This window comes from Euleptes europaea, chromosome 11, assembly GCF_029931775.1.
Source record: "Euleptes europaea isolate rEulEur1 chromosome 11, rEulEur1.hap1, whole genome shotgun sequence".
Taxonomy (NCBI): domain Eukaryota; kingdom Metazoa; phylum Chordata; class Lepidosauria; order Squamata; family Sphaerodactylidae; genus Euleptes; species Euleptes europaea.
The window spans coordinates 67,078,710-67,096,146 of record NC_079322.1 but is presented as its reverse complement, the minus strand read 5'-3'; the positions used below and the strand labels follow the sequence as shown (position 1 = coordinate 67,096,146).

The window sequence follows — 17,437 nt, the reverse complement described above, 5'->3', positions numbered from 1 at the left end:
AACAATAAGTTAGTGTCTAAATGAAGAGGAGCCCCTTGGCACAGAGTGGTAAGGTGCTGTTCTGCAGTCAAAGTTCTGCTCATGACCTGAGTTCGATCCCGATGGAGGTTGGTTTTAGGTAGCCAGCTCAAGGCTGATTCAGCCTTCCATCCTTCCGAGGTCGGTAAAATGAGTACCCAGCTAACTGGGGGTTAAGGGAAGGTGACTGGGGAAGGCATTGGCTAACCATCCTGTAAACAAAGTCTGCCTAGTAAACGTCGGGATGTGATGTCACCCCATGGGTCAGTAATGACCCGGTGCTTGCACAGGGGACTACCTTTACCTTTAAATGAAGAGACTCCCGAGAAAGCTAAAACAAGATATCCTGTCGTGCCCTCTCTGGTGCCAATGCACCTTCAAGAGGGGCTTCCCCTGTCTGGGTCCTGCCTGCCCTGGCCGACGCCTTCGCAGGTAGGATTTCCTCAGCCTCAGACCACTCAGAGGAGGAGCTGGCCAGCATGATAGCTCTCAGGAAGTGGTGAGAGTAACAGTCAGACAGCCTCCTCATTGGCCTCCATCCCTCTGCTTTATACCCCTCCTCATGGATGGCTCCACCCTCCCCACGTCTCAATCAGAGGCTACAAAGGCCCCTCCCTGTGTTCCCTCCTCTCCTTGATTGGAGTCTCCCCGGAGGGCGGGGACCTCGTCCTTGCCCCGCCCTCGCTCTTCCCTCCCCTCTGGGCTTGTCCTGCCCGGGGTGAGTCATCCCCCTCTCAGGTGCCGTCTCCTGGCTTTCGTTCCCTTCCCCGCCTCCCTCATTGCTTTCCCGCGACGGCTGTGGGCTGCAGCCTGATTTGCCCCGCTGCCGCTCTGGGGTCTCAGCGCCTCGGCGCTGTACCGCCGGCCCTCTTCCCCTGCCCATCAGCTGATGGGCGGACCTTCTGGCAGTTCCTCGGGGGGCCCACTCTCTCATCAGCTTGGGGGCTGTAGGGCTGGGCAGCAGCGGGGCGCGGCTCTCCCCGTCATTCTTCCCTGCTCACCAGCTGACAAGCGGGCCCTGCGGCATTCGTGGGGGCCTCTGGCCGCGTTGCCAGTGTGTGGGGCGGGGAATCAGACCGCCAGTCGCCTGTCGGGACCCCGGACCTCCTCTTGGGTGAGTGGCGCTCTAGGTGTTGGTCTTCCCCTTCCCGGGGGTTGCCTTTCCCGCTGGGGTTGAGTGGGACGTCCTGGGAGCCCGGGCGGGAGGGCGACCCGGGACACATCCTAAAATAGCAGTTCCCAATCCTTTTGGTATGGTGCCGTGGTGAGTCCAAGTTTACTTGGTACGGTCAACACCAAAAAGAGCATGCACAAGTCTATAAAACTGCAAGAACCTGGGACCTAACTTTATAAGCTTCATGACCCACAGGTTCTAAACCGCCCACTCTTACCTTCTTTGCAGGAATCTGGTGGGTGATCTGGTATTTCTTCCCAGGTTTTGTTCACACCGCCATCAGTGGCACCACTTGCTTCCAGATGTAACATGTGATTCCCCCATACTTTAGCATTTGGATTTAATTCAGAAACCTTGGCCGACTCCTACAAAAAAAAGAGATTCAGTTACATATTTTGTTGGAGCAGAAATCTATCACTTGGGCATTTTCGGCAGTGAGGTTGCCCCGTAAAATTCAGGCTATCCAACGTCTAGTGGGACAGATTTCCAGAAGCCCAGGATCAATATAGGCTTGTACCGTACCACTCTGCTCAGCACAATTTGAAACCCTGCAGCAGTCTAAGGAGCCTTCATCCAGTGAAAGCAGCCATGGAAGAAGAGTCACTTCTGAAGCTTCTAAGTTTTGCTGAACACACTGGTAGGGTAGAATTCATGGAGCTAGACAAGTCATGAGATTTGTTTTCACATCATGTGAGGAAGCACAGAAAGAACCCTTGGCTAAGGTCAAAGGTTATACAATCTAAAAAGTATGTAAGTAGAAAATATGTATATATTTATTTCAGGATAAAATCTAATACCTCATATAACACATATAGGGCCCAGCAAAAGCCTACCAAATTGACATACTCATATAACACAAGAATACATAAAATCACACAATTAGACTCTGACCATATGCGTTTCGGCCATACAGCCTTCTTCAGTGGTCTAAGCAATCAACATTCCAGACTTAACGATATACATAAATATATAAAAAATCTATATGACTATGTGTGCATTGTTTTTGCAAGGTAACAATTAAAATATATAACTGCAAAGCTTCTTCCTCTGTTTTAGGCTTCCATCCACAAGGAAAACTAATCGTGTGTGTTTCCCTCTTAAATGAGGGGATGTAATATTGCAACCATAAATACAAATATCAATATCTCATAGCCAAGACGTAGTCATAAAGTCTGGAGTTGTATTCAAGAAAAAGTCACCTTGTGAGGTAGATGGGGCTGAGAGAGTTCGGAGAGAACTGTGAATAGCCCAAGGTGACCCAGCTGGCTTCATGTTTTGGAGTGGGGAAACCAATCCAGTTCACCAGATTATAGAGTCTGACACTCTTAACCACTACACCACAGTGGCTCTCGGCCCAAGAGATCGGCCCGAGGACATCCAGTGAGCTTAACGCTAGAGTACAGATTTAAACTCATGTCCTCCCATATCTCAGTCCAATACAGCCACTACAACACCACAGTGGCTGATCAAGGCAGAAAACTAATTGTTTACATGGCCACTTTTGTTACAATTATGCCCCCCACTATACGTTTCTTACACTATTTGTAAAAAAAACAACCCACCTAAAGTCACCCCAAGTTACTTGTTGAGGACATCATATTTAGTATTTCCTTAGCAATTTACTTTATGTGTGTCCACACACATACAAATATATATGTTCCTTAAAGCATTTGAGTAGATGGATCAGAACTGCAAATGAGAAGCAGGTGCTAAAAGGCTGAGAAAAGGACTTGCTAGGTAGCCTCGAGCAAGATTTCAACCAGGGACCGACCAACAATACCACACCAACCACTAGCCTCTTCTGCCATGAAACTTTCCCACCATTACTCTCCCAAGTCATCACTTGAAAGTCTCAGTGACTTTGACTTGTACGTCAAAGTCAAAGTCACTGAGACTTTCAAGTGATGACTTGGGAAAGTAATGGCGGGAGTAATGGAAATGTAGAAAAGCACCAATGGTAATTGGCTTTTCTCGACACAGATCCAAAAATCCTTGACTGTGGATCGAGTAACACAGCACAGTAAGCATGGACAGGACAAGGCAAACACTACCAGCAAGTGTAGAATTTTATGGATAGGATAAAAGGCGTGTTGTCTTTACGGCAGTAAACCCTTGTCACAAGAGGAAAAAACCACAAGTACATGACAGAGAACGAGGCAGGAGGCATGCACAAGATCAACAGAAGCAGGAGTGGACGACTGGCGAAAAAACATAGATGGTTACGTGAGACCAGAGGTTCACAAACATTTTGTGTCATGGAGCACTTTTCAGGAGAGAAAGTCATCATACAGTGGGTGGAAGATCCTTTTAAGGGACACTAACAATGCATTCCTAAGGAGAGTTACCCCAATCTAAGCCCACTGAAATGAACAGTGCATTCCTAAGGAGAGTTACTCCAATCTAAGCTCATTGAAATGAAGAGCGCATTCCTAAGGAGAGTTACTCCAGTCTAAGCCCATTGAAATGGCTTAGACTGGAGTAACTCTCCTTAAGAATGCACTGTCATTGGCTAGGTAGGTGGTGGGGGACAGGGAGAAAGGTTGCAGATGCTGGAATCCACCAGCTGGAGCACGGGCTGCAAGCCTATAAAATACTGGAGAAGGCCTACAGAAATATAGATGGCTTCATTTGCCATGACCTGCCTATAAGCCTCTAATGTGAAACGCTACTGTTTGTTTTTAAAAAAGATCAGTTGTATGCAACAAAACCTCCAACCCCCGAATTGTTTTTTTTTAATTGACTCATGAATCAAGGTATAATACTTACGCGTTCTTCATCTGTATCCTGCCACCCCCAAATGTGACTGTTTTGTTGTACTAGCAACTGATAAGGAAATCCTCCAATACCAAAGGAAGAAACCGCCACGTCCTCGGCTTGGTTCCGTAGTGTCTCACTAGTAGTGCCTGTTTCATCGGTTTTGTTAAAAGATGAATTAATCCACAGATACCCCATCAGATATTCCTGATCGTTATCAAAGCTGTTGTCTGAAAACAACCGACTTAGCGGAGCAGATGGACAAAACTGATTCACTGTTCCTAAGTCACCCACGTCTTGGGAATCCCTTATATCCATTTTAGATGTATTGTCAGGTTCCTTTAATATATCCTCCATCAGGTCTAGTACACACTTTGCATGGCCTTGCTCAGATTCTCTGTCACTAACGAGAGGTATTTCATAAGAAGGAGTAGCGGCGTATTTGTCTATCTGCCTGGGGTCAACGCAGATCCCACTGGAGCCTTCAGAAGTTCTCAGACTGCACATCTGAGAGTCTTTCGCACCTGTGACAAAAGCATGTTCCATGCAAGCCTTGACTTGATTCAAGCAACTTTCTAAAGCAGAGTCTTTGGTATTCTCTGTGAATATCTCTGCATAGTGAGGTGGCAGTTCAGAATCCAGGTGCCTGACGGGACACAGAGCTTCCATCTCACTTGGTCCAGGCATGTGGGGCAAAGACCCATTTTTAAAGAGTTCTATAGTTTTTTCTCCTGACCCGGTAAAAGTCATGATACAGCCAGCATCCATTTCTACAGCTTTAGGATCATTCTCCTGCACTGATGCAGGAATCCTATCAGTTTCAAACTGACAGTCTGCCCTATTGATCTGAAAGACATCTGAAGACCCTTGTGGAACTGCAGACTTCTCCTGTGCTTCTGGAAGCCTACTGCGCTTGCCCATTAGCTCACTACTGCTACTTAATGCACAGTTGTCATAAACAATGGAATCTTCAGGATGTGGCTTCGTTCCACCACCCATTTTGCCTTCATGTTGCATTTCATATGTCGACTGATTTCCAGCCTCTTCTGTCCCCGCTCTTGAATTAAGAGGAGCAGTCCTCGTATTCGGATGATCTTCCAGCCTACGGGATGTACATCTGTCCCACAGTTTGGATAGTGCACCACTCAAATTCATTTCACTCGTTTCAAAATGTGTCAAAGAGGCAGAACAGCTGTTATCTTCATTAAGTGAACTGGAAAATTCACATGTTTTACAGTCATTCTTTGCCATTTGGTGCAAAAATGGAACCTCCAGACAGTTTTCATTTTGAATTCTCTCATTCTGCGGCTCCAAAAGAGTTAATGTCTCCCCATTTCCCCCTGATAACCCTCTTAAGGTACTCATCTCTGAAGGGCTAGGATGTATTTGAGATGGCTGGCTATGCTCAACCATCTTTGGACAGATGCCTTCTTCATCACCTGTAATCTCTAGGAAATTTAGTGCTTCCCCCTTAAAAATGAAGTCATGTGGAGTTGGAAGCGTTCTGATAGTATTTTCAGCTTGATCATATCTGCACAAAGGTTCGACAGCACCTACATCCTCACATTTCAAGAGCTGCTCTAGATCATTATAGTGCTCAGAAAAGTTGGGGGGTTCCTTACTACAACAAGATACTGCTCCAAATTCACTGGTGCTCCCTTTGGAGTCTTGCCTATCTTCTGATCTATGTTGGTTGCCTTCATTTCGGTTTCCTGTAATAGCTTGGCTTGCAAAGAGAAAGTTGGTTTCCTTGTTGAAGTCCGATGGAGAGTTCAGATTATTTAACTGCTTAGGACAGTTTTTGGCTTGTTCTGCGTTGTGGTTTTCGTTCGAGTGAAACTGCAGATCTTCAGAGTCACAGTTGTTCCCATCAGGACCTGTATGTATCATGTCTTTTAATTGCTGAGGATACTGCATGGCTTGCACTAAAGGCACAGGTGCTGGAGAATTATTCCTTTCACTAACAAATTCATTCATACCATCACTACCACCCAGTGTATCCATTTCCCAAGTTCTATTTTGAGGAAGCTCTTCAACATATGCATGTGGCCTTAAAACATCAGCTGTTATGCTGCTAGTATTTAACCCACACCCACCATTTACTGAGTCAACAGAGGAAGTTTTAATTTCCATTGCGTTTTTGGGCGCTGCTAAACTATTATCAGCTATTGAGTTATAAGACGCGTCTTCTGGAGTACTGACATCTATGGCCACTTGCATCAACTCCGGGACTAGGAACTGCTTCCCATTCTCTACGGGCTGGGTTGAGCCATATGCTTCCTCAACAGCTGAACTTTCTCCGTCTGTGTCAGTCTCCCCATCAGCAGCTGCTTGCCCTTCTAAATCCATTTTCAGATCGTCCTCATCCACAACACAAATACTGTAGAACTCCTTATCTTTGGCGCTTATCTGGTGCCTGTCTATATCAAGATAGGCAAGGGGTGATGCTGTTATTTCTCCATCTACTTTCCTTGAAGCTATCACACTACAATCGCTTGCAGCAGCCTCTGTTTCGTCCTGCAGTGGCAAGCACTCGGCTGTAACGGAACCCTCTTTTAGACAGCTCTTACTTAAGGACCTTTGTTCCCAAACGTTTTGGCCTACAGCCACCGGAACGCATGGAGTGAAATTATGTTCAAGTGAACACCACAGCTGTCTAGCCACAGTGGATCCGTTTTCATTATTGGCACTAATACGAGAGCTGCCGGCATTATTCCCACACGGAGCGCTGCTACTACTGCTATTTTCTGTAAGCCATTCGCTCCCAACTCTAGCTTCCATTAGATCATTCTCTTGTAAGGTGCCGTACCTATTCAAGACTCTTTTAATCTCATTAAGTGGGTGAAGATTAAAAGGTCCATCGTACATATTTCTGAGGACATGGTCACCATCAGCACCCCCCACGCGACAATGCGAAGGGGACTTAACAGACTCCGGGCAATCCTGAATGGCAGCTGTCCCGTAAATTGTCTTTTGGACTAAATGCAGTTCCTCACTTTCTACCGTCTCCAAAATTGAAGTTAAAGTTTTACTTATCCCATTTTCAGATGGCTCCTCTTCTACAGATTTTTCCAAAAGGCTCATTTTTTCGTTCTTGCTGTTATCTAGCTCTTTACTGAAGCAACAACCCATTTTTAAGTCGTGTTTTGCAAGTCCCGGAACTACAAGCTCCTTTCCGCTTATGCCCACTGTACTTTCTAAGGCTGCTGGGGAGACAAGCCAACACCCAGATGCCAAAAATAGGACTGCTTAAACTGTGCATGGGGCTCATATGCTAACGCCACTCAAAGTCCAAAGCCCTGTTACTGAGAAATGCCTTAGTATGTTGTCATCGGCACAGTATTGTGCTAAACAATTTAAGCCAGAAAAACAGCTAAAGCTATAATGTGGACACAATGAGCACTTTTCCTGATTTTTCCTCATCCAGACTAGTGATGTGTCAAGCTCTGTAGCCATCCTTCCTCGTGACTACAAGAATGCTATATCAAAAAACACACACATTGGATTGAATTCTGAAGTAGGCCGTATACACATTTCTAACCAGCAACATAAATGAACTAACAGGGAGGGAACAGGAGTCTCGCACACTGAGTACAATCAAAACTTTAAAGTTATTGTTAAAGTACTGCTGCTTACATGGCTTCTCTGTCATTCCTCCCTTCCACCACCACCACCCCAAAAAAACAATGGGTAGAAGAAGAGTTGGTTTTTATATGCCGACTTGCTCTCCCACTTAAGAAAGAATCAAACCGGCTTACAATCACCTTCCCTTCCCCTCCCCACAACAGACACCTTGTGAGGTAGGTGGGGCTGAGAGAGTCCAAAGAGAACTGTGATTAGCCCAAGGTCACCCAGCTGGTTTCATGTGTAAGAGTGGGAAAACAAATCCAGTTCACCAGATTAGCCTCTGCTGCTCATGGGGAGGAGTGGGGAATCAAACTCGGTTCTCCAGATCAGAGTCCACCACTCCAAACTACTGCTCTTAACCATTAGGAAGCCCCCAAACAACACGACTGAAGCAGCATTATCCTGCCTGTGTTCCACAGCACCCAAGATAACAGGCACCAAATAATAGGCACAGCGCCCAAGTAATATGTCTACATATTATGATACTTCACACCCTAATACTAGCCATCTCTCTCTCTAAGTCTCTTTACAAAAAAAGAAAGGGTAAGTGGGTGGTGGAGCAGCTTGAAACATCCTTTTTGCTAACTGTGGGGTCCTCCAAGAGAACGTTCCCTTCCACTGGAGAAGGGCTCTGCCATGAACAGAATGGAATCGTTGAATCCAATCCACCGTCTATAGAACAAATTGCCCAACGAAACAGAGCAGGAAAGGCTGTGCACAGGCGCTATCCCACACCGTCTAACGTGGACCAGGAGAGGCAAATTGGTTTTGCCCAAGAGGAGGCCCCAACTTGCCACCTCGTGTTCTCCGTTGGCCATGGCTAATCCTAAATGGGGCTTTGCCATTGGTGGCCCAGAGCCAGATCCCAGCTACAGCTAGAACACAAATAAGCTGGGGTGGACCTAGATTGCCACTTTATAAACACGGTGGGTTGGATCCCATGGAAAAGACCTTAACGCACAAGGGTGTGTGTGCATTATTTTCACCAGTTCTCTCCCTGCAGCAGCAGCTCTCCAACACCCCCCCACGCCACTCCTAACAGTGTCCAACCCCCTAGAGCAGGAGGACAAGGGACCAAGGAAGTTGTGCTTCTGTGCATGGAATTTAGAGCATCCTACCCCATCTATTAACGCCCGCGGCAAACAGTACTTTTTTTTCTGGCAAAGATTTCCAGTGCTAATTTTGTTAGTAGCTATGATGAGCTATAACATACTGGCTAGCTGGCACAGCTAGTGTTTGCTACATGAATGTCAACTACCTGGTTCGTAACTGTATACTACTCAATACAATGACAACACATTATTTTCCCGGAAGTGCAACTAAGAGTTTAGAACAGAGGAAGTAGAACTCATATGACAAGAACGTGTTACAAGTATTCCAGTTTGCATCTTGACAAGACTATTGCATGCTAAAATATGAGGCTTGGATCCATACGGGATTACTGTGGACAGAAGGGATTCCTGTCCATGCAGCTAGACTTAGGAGCTCCCCCCACAAAAAAATTCCTAAGAATTTCCAATTTTTCTGTTGAGAAAATTCAAAAAAATCCTTGGGGGAAAACGCAAAAAAAAGTTTTTCAAAAATTTCCAGTTTCCCCCCCTGCACTTGACACTTCTACTTGTATTATTACTTTGGTTTCAGAGACAAAAAAAAACCCATTATTGAACTCAACTACATTCATCAGATAGACATCTGTTGGCCATCTTAGGTTGGCCCGCCTGGCATTGACTAGAGCCTGGGTCTTCTCCATCACGGAAGGGCTTTCTGAAGAGATGAGGGTGAGGCCTTCCTTGGAAATCTTTGGGAAACACTGTAAGAGTTACTTGAATGGCAGGCGTATTTTAAGGGGAGAAGGGGGAGAGACTGGGGCCTTCTTTTATTTTGATTTTTTTAAAACTACCGTTGTAAGCCATCTTGAATCAGGAGGAAAGGGCAGGGTATAATTGTTTTGATAAAATAAATTCTCCCCTTCTCCCACAAGTGTGCCCAAGAGCTAATGTTACTCGCAACCAATGGTTCTATTTTAACGAAACTACCTGCCACCATAATAGGTGATAAAATAGTCCCCTTTTTGCTGATGGACAGAGATCCAAGTATAACACCGGCAGTGGCCAAGTATCTCTGCAACATATTTTCCTTAAATAGAAAAAAAACACCCTTCCCATTAACCACTCAAGACCAGTGGGTCATGGGAGCTAGAAAGGAAAGGAAGGAAAAGGATGCCTTGGTACTTACCGTGAAGGCTCTTTCTCTTCCGAGGCGAAGGGCATCTCATGATTGGGTGTTTTCCCGCTGCTCCCAGGAGGCAGGACCAAACAGAACTTCCTGTCTCCTTGGCGGGAAGACCGCCCCAATCCTCAGTTACTGGCTTGCCTAGCTCCTAGAGAATTGCTAAACAAGACTGAGAACCGTAAACAAGTAAGGAAGGAAACAGGAGTGTTTAAAAAACATAGAACATTGAACCTATATGACCCCGGAGGGTTAAATGGCAACTGGACCGCCAACGAGCGGAAACTGGAGAACTTCAGTCCCGTCGTCACTAACGGAGTGTTGACGAACGGGGTGTAGGCCGAGTAAACGTCATCAACTGCTTGGACACTCATCCAATGGTACGATGTGCATTCTGGTCTGCAGATGAGTAGATAGTCCGTCCGGGTGGGCCAGATGCCCTTCGCCTCGGAAGAGAAAGAGCCTTCACGGTAAGTACCAAGGCATCCTTCTCCTCCGAGGCAAGGGCATCTCATGATTGGGACCTTCTAGAGCTCCCATAGTGGGTGGGTCAGTTCTCTTCCAGCACATGTTGGAGGACTCTGCGTCCGAAGGCCGCCTGAGCCGATGACCAGGTGTTAATTCGGTAATGTTTGATGAATGTATTGATAGTAGACCAAGTAGCCGCACGGCAAATTTCGTCCACTGGGGCCTGTCGGTTGAATGCAGCTGAGGTTGCCGTGCTGCGAAGGGAGTGAGCGGTGATGCCCTCTGGAGGAGTAACCTTGGCTGCTCTGTAGGCCTCTATGATGCACCTACGCAGAGTGTAGCTTATAGAAGCGGACGACATTCTTAAGCCCTTGTTGGGATTGGAAATGTTGATGAACATCGAGTCAGATTTTCTAAACTCCTCTGTTCGATCAATGTAGATGCGGATAGCCCTACGGAGATCCAGGGTATGCCATGCTTTCTCAGTCTGACCGGACGGATTTGGGCAGAATGATGGAAGGGAGATGTCTTGAGCTCTATGAAAGGAAGAATTGACTTTTGGTAGGAAGGCTGGGTCCAACCTCAGAACAACCTTATCTTTATGGAACGTGCAGAGACCTTTGTGGATCGAAAGGGCTCTGAGCTCCGAGACTCTGCGGGCTGAAGTGATAGCTGTCAAAAATAATACCTTCATCCGAAGGAACTGAAGGGATACCTTTCGCAGAGGCTCAAATGGTGCCGAGGTGAGAGCCTTTAAGACTAGGTTTAGCTTCCAAGTGGGAAATCGGTGGACGGTAGGAGGACGTATGTGTGTGACACCTTTCAGGAAGGCAGAAATGTCCCTGTGTTGAGAGGTAGGAGCACCTTCTATAGAAGGAATGACAGTGGAGATGGCTGCAATCTGACGTTTGAGAGTTGATGCTGATAATTTCAGCCTTACTCCCTCCTGTAGGAATTCCAAAATTTTACTAACTCCCGGATTTAAGGGGTCGATTTTCTTCCTGAGTCCCCATCTCACGAAAGCCTTCCAGGTTGCCGTGTATATCCGACGCGTAGAAGGTTTGCGAGCTTCTAGGATAGTCCCTACCACTTCCTGAGAGTAACCACAAGCTAAGAGTCTTGAGCGCTCAAGAGCCATGCGGTCAAGCAGAACCATTGGGGCTTTGGATGGGTTAGAGGGCCCTGCTGAAGCATTGTTGGAGTGGTTGGGATCTGCCATGGCTCCTGTACCGAGAGACTGCGGAGAGTCGCGAACCAGGGCCTGCGTGGCCAAAAGGGGGCCACTAGAAGAACCGTGGCTCTTTCCTGTCGAATCTTGCGCAGGACTCTGGGAAGAATTGGAATCGGTGGGAAGGCGAACAGCAGCCCCTGGGGCCAGGGAAGAAGAAGTGCATCCGTCCCCTCCGCTCTTGGATGGTAATACCTGGAAAAGAACCGAGGGGTCTTGTGATTGTTGGCGGATGCGAAGAGATCTATTACGGGTTGGCCGAACCTGTCTGTGATGGCTTGGAAGGTCAAGTTGTCGAGGGACCACTCGCCCTCTTCCACCGTTTGTCGGCTTAGCCAATCTGCTTGTGTGTTTAGTACCCCTCTGATGTGCTCTGCCTTCAGCGATAGAACGTTGGATTGTGCCCACTGGAAGATCAGAGACGTCTCCTGGTGAAAGGCCATGGACCTGGATCCTCCCTGTTTGTTGACGTACGCCTTCGTGGTCATGTTGTCCGAGCGCACGAGGACATGATGGTGTTGGAGGTCCCTTGAGAATGCCAGCAGGGCCAACCGTACTGCCCGAAGCTCCAGGAGGTTGATGTGGAGCTTCCTTTCCTGTGGTGACCAACGACCCTGTGCTACTTTGGAGTTGAGGGTAGCTCCCCAACCTTCCAAACTGGCATCCGTGAAGACCTGCAGCGGATCTTCGTGTATATACTGTAGGCCTTTGCTCAGATTGGAAGGGTTGGTCCACCACCGAAGGCTGTTCTTCACTGAGAATGGTACTTGGATTTGCTTGTGTATTCTGCGGGTAATGTCTCTCTGAAATGGCCGGAGTAGCCATTGGAGTGGGCGCAGGTGGAATCTCGCCCATGGAACGATATTTATGCTTGAGACCATATGACCCATGAGCTTCGCTAGCGCCTTTAAGGTGGATCTTTTGTTCAGTATTGCCGCTTTGGCTAAGTTGATTATTTTGAGGATTCTTTTCTGTGGTAAGGAAAGAGAGTTTGTGATTGAGTTTATGTGAACTCCGAGATGGATGATGTTCTGTGATGGTTCCAATGAGCTCTTCTCCAAGTTGAGAATGTACCCGTGTTCCTGCAGGATCTGCGCAACTCGCGCGGTGTCCGCCAGGGACTGGCGTCGGGACTGGGCACATACCAGAATATCGTCCAGATAAGGGTGGACTTGAATGGATTCCTGTCTGAGAATTGCCATGATGGTTATGAGGATCTTGGAGAAGACTCGGGGTGCTGAGGAAAGCCCAAAGGGGAGTGCCCTGAACTGATAGTGCTCCTGGGCATAAGCGAATCGGAGGAATCGCCTGTGAATAGGGTGGATAAGGATATGAAGATAGGCTTCTTTGAGGTCTAACGCCGTCATGTAGGTTCCCGGGAGGAGAGATTCCACAATTGAACGCAGTGTTTCCATTCGAAAACGCTTCTTTTGGACCCTGCGGTTGACAAATTTCAAATCCAAGATTGCTCTCCAGTCCCCATTTGATTTGGGGACCGTAAAAAAGATGGAGTATACTCCCTGGAACCTTTCCTGGGTCGGAACAACCTCTATGGCCTTCAGCTGCTGGAGATGGATAATAGCTTGAAGGGTTCTTAGATGTTTCTTCCTCTTTGCTGGAAGGGGGGAAAGGATGAAGCGATCCGGAGGTGGGGTAGAAAATTCCAGGAGGTAACCCCTGGAAACTATTGGCATAACCCAGTTGTCGGGGTTTGAATGTTGCCACCTGCTCGCAAACGCCTGCAGCCTTCCCCCAATATGAAGAAATGTAGAGTCATTGGGGGTTAGGTTTGGCAAACTTGTCGGATTTGTCCGAGCGAGTTTGTTGACCCTGCCTGAAGAACCTGCCGCCTTTACGAAATGATCGGGAATTGTTGTTATTTGAGCCCCAGGATCCTTTTCTAGATTCTGATCTGTACCTGAAGGGCGCTCTGGGAGCACGAAAGGACTGGTATCCAGATGGGCGATTGTCCTTTCTGAGCTGCTTAGGCATCACATGACGTTTGTCTCTAGTTTCTACTAGGATTTTGTCTAATTTTTCACCAAATAATCTCCCTTCTTGAATGGGATAGGCCATTAAGGAAGATTTGGCCTTGAAATCAGCAGGCCAAGCTCTGAGCCATAAGGCTCTCCTAACAGAGGTGATTGAAGCCATAGATTTGGCTGAAAAGGAAATTGTGTCCAGAGAGGCATCCGCCATCAAGGAGGTTGCCTTGAGGACCCTATCCAGGCCAGCAGCCACGCGTTGGTTCTCCTGAGGAACTAGCTGGATTAGTTTCTTTATCCAGAGGTAAGAGGCTCTGGCAAAAATGGACGTCGTTGCGCTTGTTTGGATGGCCATGGCAGCAGCCTCATGAGCCTTCTTAGTCAACGCCTCAGCTTTCCTGTCTAGTTGGTCTTTGATGGATCCAGCACCATCTTCAGGAACTAGGCCAGGGTTTTGTAGGTCTATAACAGGAGCCTCCACCAGGGGAACCTTAAGAAGGCTCATGGCATGGGGTGCTAAGATGTAATTCTTTTTAACTCCACTGGGGATTTGCTTCCCTGACGTGGGATTGTCCCATTCGTCCTTGACCGCCTGCAGGAAAAATTCTGGGAATGGTACCGTGTTAGTCTGGGTCCGTTTCCTAGGAAAGCACTCCTGCACTCCCCGCTTGCGCTTTGGGGTAGGTTCCTCCAAGGCTTCCTGATCCTCATAGAGGTCCAGTGCCAACAGGGCCTTAGCTAACAGGTTCTGAAAGTCATCCCCAGAAAACAGCCTTGGCTGTTGCTCATCTGAAGGCGGGATGTCTTCGTCAGAGTCATATTCGCCTTCTTCGCGCTCCCCTGGGTCAGAAGACTGATCCTCCTCGGAGGAAGGGTCCTCTTCCTGAAGTACTGTGGTGTGAACTGAGGCCTTCTTGGCCGCCTTAGTGGGCCACTTAGAAGAAGTAGAGGGGATAGGTTCAAGATCCTCTCTATCAGTACTATTAGGGTAGGAGGAAGAAGAATGTGGGGAAGCTTGTTGCACCACCCAGGGGAAGGGGGGGGGAAGCCTCATTTGAAAGGCTTGGAAGGCTTGCCATTGTCTTTGCAGGGCCAGGTTAACTAAGTCATTGGCCTCCTCATTGGTAAATGTTCTCCCCTCACCCACAGCGCTCGAAGGGGGGGGGATGCCACCTCCCGCCTGGAGCCCCCCTACCGGAATTCCAAGGTGGTTCAAAGGCTGCACCGAGGTTGCAGGCTGAACTGGAGCCGGCTGCCTTGTGGATGATGGTGCGGGCTTGGAGGAGCCGATCTTGGGCTTGCTGGAGCGTCTCTTCTTTTTATGAGCGCCGGGGAGCGGCGCTACCTTCGGCGCCGATTTTCGCGCCTTTTTCTTTGCTGGCGCCTGCTCTTCCTGCTCGCCCGAAAACCTCGCCGCGGCTCCCTCCCTTTCCAATGATCCGTCGTTGCGGTCATTGGAGGGGGTTTGGGCGGAGTGGACCAGCCCGCCGGCCTGATAGTCTTCCACGGAGAGGAGGTCGTCCTCTCTCCTCGTTGCTGCGTCGGCCATCTTGATTAAGAGCCGGTCTCCTCGGCCCCGGCCAACCCGCGCTAGCGGGGAGGGGGGGAACGAAACGGGGGGGGGGGAGGAGACGAACAAACAACAAGTACACGCCAACGGACAGAAACAAAGGGATAATTTTTTTTTTTTTTTTAAATTAAGGCTAGAGCTAGAAATGGTCGCTGCTCTCCGGACAAGGCAGGACAAAAAACTGAGGATTGGGGCGGTCTTCCCGCCAAGGAGACAGGAAGTTCTGTTTGGTCCTGCCTCCTGGGAGCAGCGGGAAAACACCCAATCATGAGATGCCCTTGCCTCGGAGGAGAAATGCTAATGCTGCTATGTGAAGGAACCTCCTTTCCCTCATGCCTGTCATCTCCATTATTTTTTGTAATTCAACAGGGCCTTCTGCCAGCTGCTCTGGCAAAGCTTCCATTAGGTGCCCTTGCAGAGGCAGGAGCTTTGGACACTGATCTTCTCCCAGCAGCGGAGGGCTCAAAGCACTCTTCACAGATGCTCTGTAGCCCCAGGGGTACTCCCCTCAATTTACTTGTTTGATTTTTTATCCCGCCCTTTCCTCACTGGAGTCTGGATCAGGGCAGCTGACAACAGTCAAAATATACAATTAAAACAAACACTGTATTTAAACATATACGTTAACATTAAAAGAATCCTACCAAATATAAAAGACAGCGCCCCCACAAAACATTACCAGTGATGGGGAGAGTGATCAGGAAGGAAGTGAAGAGAGAGGAAAGGAAGGGAGAAGGGGAAAGAAGAAGGGGGACAAGAGAAGGGGGGCAGCTAGACTGGAACTGTCGCTGTCCTCAACCGTAGGCCCAGTGGAACATCTCGATCTTACATGCCCTGCAGAACTGAGCCAAGTCCCACAGGGAACATGTCTCATTTGATAAGAGTGTTCCACCAGATCGGAGCCAGAGCTGAAAAGACCCTGGCCCTGGTCAAGGACAGCTGGACACTTTTTGGGCCAGAGAACAGCAGTAAGTTGTTACCAGCTGAGCACAGCGCTGTTTGGGAGGTATATCGGGAGAGGCGGTCCTGCTAAAAAAGTTCACGATTAGAGAACAGACATCCAGCCCACTGCGACTATCTTGCCCATATTGCCTTTTTTAAAAAAAAATATCTGTCCTCTTCTCACGCTTCAGTCACTCATCTGTAGAATTCCCCCAGGCCCTTGTCTGCTTGGATGTTTTAAAGTTTAGCATTGCCCGAACCTTCATCTCAAGACTTTCATTCAGCTTATTCCATCGCCCAAGTGTTTTCATGATGCTAGATGAGTCAACATACACATTAAACATTGAGGAAACTTCCAGGAATCGTTTGATTTGGGTTTCTTGAAATGGCGTGTCTCTAGGACAGCATAGCTATCTGCCCGTGTAAGGTGCTGAGATATAGGACCATCAGATAAGCAGTCCTGAAGAAATAAAAGAATCCAAGAGAATGCAGAATTCCTTGCCTGAAGGTCCTTCCCATTCCTTCCTCTGGAATATGCCTTTCATGAGCAGTAGATGTTCTTTATGAAGACAGTACAATCTGTCTCACTTTCTTAGAAAGCCCTTCTGAAAGTAGCGCTTGCCTTTCTATCGGCATGTGCCTAACCAAAGTGATTTCAGATCCAGATGAGATACAAGTCCTTGAGTAAGTACATTAGTGATACTGGAATCCTCCAAGGAGATACTGCTATTTCCACCAGACTTGATACCCTAGTCTCTTTAGCCAACGGGAGTCACATAATCAGCTCTCGGGGGGCATAAACTCAGTGGTGATGGTGTTGCCGGAACCTGTCTGTTCTTACAAATAACTAAACATAAGAACATAAGGAAGGCCCTGCTGGATGAGACCAAGGCCCATCAAGTCCAGCAGTCTGTTCACACGGTGGCCAACATGGAGAAGAACTTTGACACTGAAGAAATGCAAACAGATCCACCTGAGAACAACTGAACAACAGACACATTTCCTGCAACGTCTCTGGGTTGACGGCCCATACTCTCAGGTCCGGTTGGCACCTGTTGAGTAAGGCCACTTATGTGCTTCATCCTCAGAGAGGCAAGCATGGGCAGAGAAACACCAAATAGTAACTCTGCTTCTCCTTGACACTCCCTGGACCTGGTGCCTCCATGTTGATTTAAACGCTCCTCTGCCATTGTGTTGTCTGTTCTGACGGGTCATCTCGATGTTTCTGTCTGGGAGCCAAGTGGGCTACGTTAGTTGGTCAGGTTGACATGGCACAATGGATGGGAGCATTGTAACTGCAGAGCCTCTCCTGTTTCTGGCAGAGATAGCCTTTCAACTAGAACAATGGGGGGCACTAAACTTGGAAGGCTATGGTGCTTCTTAGCTCTGATCTTTATGGACAATTACCACCCTGCAATTATTTAAACCAGGCCTGCACTCCT

The 17,437-nt window shown here is 47.9% G+C and overlaps 1 protein-coding gene across 2 annotated transcripts in view; it reads right to left on the bottom strand.

Moving 5' to 3' along the window:
• LARP4B (La ribonucleoprotein 4B) overlaps nucleotides 1-17,437 on the bottom strand; it is a 74,229-nt gene that overhangs the window by 22,143 nt on the left and 34,649 nt on the right. For both annotated transcript variants that reach the window (XM_056857275.1, XM_056857277.1), the window contains exon 3: nucleotides 1,410-1,557. In XM_056857275.1, the coding sequence (XP_056713253.1) occupies nucleotides 1,410-1,557 (148 nt within the window). The remainder of the gene's footprint in view (nucleotides 1-1,409; nucleotides 1,558-17,437) is intronic.